At 40.1% G+C, this 6000-nt stretch overlaps 1 protein-coding gene across 1 annotated transcript in view; it reads right to left on the bottom strand.

Annotated features, from left to right (window-relative positions):
• The window catches only part of RIMKLA (ribosomal modification protein rimK like family member A), a 113057-nt gene extending 107427 nt beyond the window's left edge, over window positions 1-5630 (bottom strand). Inside the window, exon 1 of the mRNA XM_077457917.1 lies at window positions 4922-5630. Coding sequence (XP_077314043.1) covers window positions 4922-5084 — 163 coding nt within the window. The 5' untranslated portion in view covers window positions 5085-5630. The remainder of the gene's footprint in view (window positions 1-4921) is intronic.
• Between the last annotated feature and the right edge of the window lie 370 nt (window positions 5631-6000).

Genomic DNA, 6000 nt, shown 5'->3' on the forward strand with positions numbered 1-6000 from the left:
ACTATAAATGGTACCCACAGCTATATAAGAAGGGTTTACGGGACTGTTTATGGTACTCAAGACTCTAAATGTAGGATCTTCAGTACTATGACTGGTACCCAAGGCTATGAATTTAGGGTTTACTGAACAATGAATGGTATTTAAGGCAAGGAACATAGGGTCTACAGAACTTGGAATGGTACCCAAGGCCATGAATGCAGGGATTCCAGAACTATAAATGCTACCCAAGACTATGCATGTATTGTCTACAGAACTATTAAAGGTACTCAAAGCTCTGAATGTAGGGTCTACAGAACTATGAATGGTACCCAAGGCTCTGAATGTAGGGTTCCAGAACGCTGAAAAGTACCCAAGACTATGAATATAGGGTCTACAGAACTTTGAATAGTACACAAGGCTACGAATGCATAGTTTTCAGAACGATGAATGGTACCCAAGGCTCTGAATGTAGGGTTCCAGAACTCTGAATAGTACCCAAGACTATGAATATAGGGTCTACAGAACTATGAATGGTACCCAAGGCTAGGATTATAGGGTCTATAGAGCAAGGAATGGTACCTGAAGCTATGAGTATAGGGTTTCCAGAACTGTAAATGGTACCCCCGGTTATGAATGTAGGGTCTACAGAACTATAAATGATACCCAAGGCTATCAATGTAGGGTCTTTAAAACTATGAATGGTACTCAATGCTATGAATGTAAGGATTTCAGAACTATTATGCTGAGTACACACATTCGGATTTCTCATCGGAAAAAGATATGTCGACTTTTCTGACGGGATTCCGCTCAAGTTTGCCTTGCATACACGCGGTCACGCAAAAGTTCGCTGAATTTACGACCTTCAAGAACGAGGTGACGTATAACACTACGACGAGCCGAGAAAATTAAGTTCAATGCTTCCGAGCATAGATGAAAGGAAACAAAAAATTTCTGGACAGCCGCACTCCGGAAAGAATATCTTTTCTTGTGCCTTTTATTGCAAATTGAAGATCACATAATACAGTCCACAGCAAAAGTGATACAGAAAAAAGCTATGAGTAAGCACTTATTATAGTGTGAAACGCGTCAGAGTTTTTCTGTATCACTTTTGCTGTGGACTGTATTATGTGATCTTCAATTTGCAATAAAAGGCACAAGAAAAGATATTCTTTCCGGAGTGCGGCTGTCCAGAGTTTTTTTGTTTCCTTTCATCTGTGCATGTATTAGCCAGCACCTGGGGCTCTCTGTCTGAAAGAAAAGCACTTGTCTTGGTGGATCGGCCTGGAGCGGTGGCTCTCTCTCTCTACTTCAATGCTTCCGAGCATGCGTCAAATTGTTTCCGAGCATGCGTAGGAATTTTGCACATCGGAATCACCACAGAAGATCGCATTTTTGGATAGGAACTTTTCCCATCCGCAAAAATTGAGTGCATGCTCTCAATCTTTTGCTGGCTGGAATTCTGATCGTGTGTATACGGCATTAATGTTACCCAAAGCTATTAATGGAAAATCTACAGAACCATGGATGGTACCCAAGGCTATGAAGCAAGGTTTACAGGACTTTAAATGGTATTCAAGGCTCTAATTGTAGGATCTACAGTACTATGAATGGTACCCAAGGCTCTGAATATAAGGTTCCAGAACATTGAATGGTACCCTAGGCTATGAATGTAAGGTCTACAGACCTCTGAATGGTACCCAAGGCTATAAATGCAGGCCAGGGTTTCCAAAAACTATGAATGGTACCCAAGGTTAGGAATATAGGGTTTACAGAACTATGAATGGTACCTGAAGCTATGAGTGTAGGGTTTCCAGAACTGTGAATGGTACCTGGGGCTATGAATGTAGGGTCTACACAACTATAAATGATACTCATTGTGATCCTACAAGGAATGATACAGCAATTGTTTGACCCTCAAACAATGTTGAGTTAAATCAAACATGTAGAGTGAAATCCCTTTGATGTGGTTGGAGCAGATATGTAAACAAGGGATCTCAAACGCTAAGATCTTGATATCAAAAACTCAGAGAAAAATGAGCACTGGTGCATAAGTAAATTAAAATAATAATAATAACAATATTAATAAAATGACAGTTTTGGGTGGATTGACCCCTCAAAGCAAATTCCTCCCAAAAACATACATTTTAGAATATTAACAAGCATCAGTGATTTGAAAAACCATTGCGCTTCTTATATCAAAAAGAGATTTCAGTTGTAAGATAGCCTCCATCCTGCCCAACAAGTACAGCCTGTACAAATCCAAACATTGGTGTCACACTCCCCAAGATGGATTCTCTGTAATGTAGAATAAGCAAAAAAAATTGAGAGCTTAGCTGCAGAAGGGCACCACTTTCATAATGGCCTGGTGGGAGGGGCCGGAGACACAAAATAAGATGGAGAAATCTCGCTGCTAGAGTCCAGGAGAGATGATAAGAATTTGTTTGGTGATTCCACTCTCTGGTGTTTACCTAAGTTTGCTTTTAAACTTTGTAGCTTTCACAAGACAGGACAGAAACACAGTGCTACATTGTTATCATCCCCTTCTATTAAAGTAACTGTTTATGTCAAATAACCTGGAACAAGCGATACATTGCAGCAAATCCAGTACCTTTTGCTGACTCTTTTCTCACCTCATGTTTGCTAAGTTACTGTGAATTTAGTGATAGAATAATTATTTTGCATTATACCAAAAATTCTCTTACAGGGTGACATTGATGTTGTGGATACAGTTTTGTAAAGGTTAAAAGTGGAGAACACAGACTTAGAACATTGATTGCAGATGAAGATCAAACGATTCATCTAGTCCACATATCTATTATACTTCACTAATGCGTTTCATGAATAATAAATCTTAATCATGCAAACGATTTAGATTTATCAGGTGTTTTTATAGTACCATTGATAAATGCAGCACTTTACATATATTGTACGTTTACATTAGTCCCGGCCCTCAAAGAGCTTACAATCTAATGCCCCTAGCTTAAATACTACAGTCCAGTTTACACGGGAGCTAATTATCCCAACAGCATATATTTGGAGTGTGGAAGGTAAGCAGAATACTTAGAGGAAGCCCATGCATGTACAGGGAGGACATGCAAACGCCATACCAATAGTGTTGTTGTTGGAAATCAAACCAAAGACCCTAGCACTGCAAGGTAGAAGTTGATTCTTCTGCTTCATCTTCTGGAAGTCCTTTCCAATCATCTACTACACCTTCTATAAAAAGTCTCCTTTTCTAACTCTCCTCATTTCCTAGCCATCCCCATTTCCTAACTCTCCTCATTTCCTAATTATCCTCATTTTCTAACCATCCTCTGTTCCCAAGTTTCCTAATTTTCTATATATTCTTGCTTCCTAACCATCCTAATTTCCCAACTTTCCTAATTTCCTCTATATTCTCCTTTCCTAGTTATCCTCATTTCCCAACTTTCCTAATTTCCTATATATCCACATTTGCTAAAGTTTCCCATTTCCTAACTATCCTCATTCCCTAACTATTCACTTTTGCTAGAAGTCCCCATTTCTTATATATATACATTTCCTAACTCTCCCCATTCCCTAACTATCCTCATTTCCTCGCCATCCTCATTTCCCAACTTTCCTCATTTCCTATATATCCTCCTTTACTAGCCATCCTCATTTCCCAACTTTCCTAATTTCCTATATATCCACATTTGCTAACTTTTCCCATTTCCTATACATCTCCATTTCCTAACTCTCCTAATATTTTAACTCTCCTCATTTCCTAGCCATCCTCATTTCCAAAATGTCCTCATTTCCTGTATATCCTTGCTTCGTAACCATCCTCATTTTCAAACTTTCCTTATTTCCTATATATCCTTGTTTCCTAGCCATCCTCATTTCCCAACTTTACTCATTTCCTATATATCCACATTTGCTAACTTTTCTCATTTCCAAACTATTGACTTTTGCTAGAGGTCCTCATTTCTTATTTATATCCCCATTTCCTAACTCTCCTCATTTTCCTAATTATCCTAATTTCCTAGCCATCCTCATTTCCCAACATTCCTCATTTCCTATATATCCACATTTGCTAACTTTTCCCATTTCCTAACTATCCTGATTTCCTAACTATTCGCTTTTGCTAGACATCCTCATTTCTTCTATATCCACATTTCCTAACTCTCCTCATTTCACAACTTTCCTCATTTCCTATATATCCACATTTGCTAACTTTTCTCATTTCCTAACTATCCTCACTTCCTAACTATTCAGTTTTCCTAGAAGTCCTCATTTCTTATATAACCCCATTTCCTAACTAACTCCTCCTTTCCTAGTTCAACCATGATTCTTAGAGGTCTGTCCCTAGAAATGTTTGCCTTTGGGAATTTCCCCCTTAAAAAAAAAAAAAAATACATATATACACATATATATATATATATATATATATATATATATATATATATATATATATATACATATATATATATATATATATATATATATATATATATATATATACATATATATATATATATATATATACATATATATACATACATATATATACATATATATATATACATATATATATACACATATATATATATATATATATATATATATATATATATATATATATATTTATATTTTTTTAAACCTCTTTAAAATATCTTTAAAGCACCACTCCATTTAATGACTATATCATGTTGCCTTTCTGAGTAATGTTTAAACTATAGCAAGCAATTGAAAAAGGTATAATTCAACTTAACATGCAAGGATGTTATCTCTGTGTATCTCAACTGGCAGCATTAAAAAACAAAAAAGCAGTAGAAAGTGTCCCTGGAAATGATGTTGAAGTGTGACTGCTCACCTATAAACTTGCCTGTGAATATGAGTTGAAGGTGTTCTATGCAGGGTGACAAAGATGCAGATGGGGAGTAAAATAGTAAATAAAATAAAAAATAAAATCAGGTCTTACCCAGCTTGCCATCAATGACAGTGAGGGCGATCTGATCCATTAACACCAGACTGAAGCCCACATCTTGGTCTTTACACCTCTGCCTCAGTGCCTCCAGGATGCGCATCTGTGGGTAATCCTTCAGGATATTCCTGCTTGTCAGCAGCCACAGCTGGGAGCACATGGTGGGAGCAGTCAAGTGCAACAACAACACAAAAAAAAAGAAAGGAAGGGAAGGGAAGGGAAAGGTAGGACTGTGCACCGAAATGCAGCAAGGTCAGCGGTGCCCGGGACCTGGAAGGAAGGCCTGGGTGCAGCAGGCAGCTAGCTGCTTGCTCTGTAATAAAGAATCAGCTGCATTAAAGCAAGTCTTCTCCAGCAGCCATGCGCCATCAGAAGGGGACTGTGATCACCGACTCCCCTACATAATACAGCATTCAGTGGGCAAACCCCTTGATGGAATCAATATGGGCGGACCCTGCAAAATCCATGTCAGATCCCATTTATTTCAGCCTCTCCCCCTCCTTACTATAGGAGCAGCAGGGACAGAGGTGACCCCCCTCTCCCCCCCCCAGCACAAGGCTCTGTGTGTTTATTGGCTGGCTCGGGCTCTCTATCAGTTCAGTTATTTGCACTTCACGGATCACCGTTCTCCCAGCACTCAGCACCGGGATCATCGGATTACCTGCAGCCCTCCCGCCCGCCCGGGGGAAGCCAGCGCTGCATACGAGGGGAAAAGGTTATTCCTTATGATGAGCGGGGCTATGGCGCCGGCCAATCACGGGCTCGGAGAAAGAAGCGGCCAATGGGGGCGGAGGGATGTCAATCTTGAGACTAGGCGGGTGGCCAATCAGAGCGTTCGGATGAGAGTGGAGGGGGGCGGAGATGCTCGCTGGGTACCAGAGCTGAGCGCTTCTCTGCAATGACCCGACAATAAGATGGGCAGAGGAGGAGGGGGACACGGGAAGAATGGGGGGAGAATAAGGGGAGGAATGGGGGAAGGAGGGTGGGGGGGGGGGGGGCCGGGTAATGGAGGGATCTCTGTGTACTGAAGGAAGGACTGTCAGGTGGACGGTACAAGTAGAGAGAGAGAGCGGGGA

The sequence above is a fragment of the Lithobates pipiens genome, unplaced genomic scaffold, assembly GCF_037356315.1.
Source record: "Lithobates pipiens isolate NorthernLeopardFrog02 unplaced genomic scaffold, aLitPip1_a1.2 Scaffold_27, whole genome shotgun sequence".
NCBI classification, from domain to species: Eukaryota; Metazoa; Chordata; class Amphibia; order Anura; family Ranidae; genus Lithobates; species Lithobates pipiens.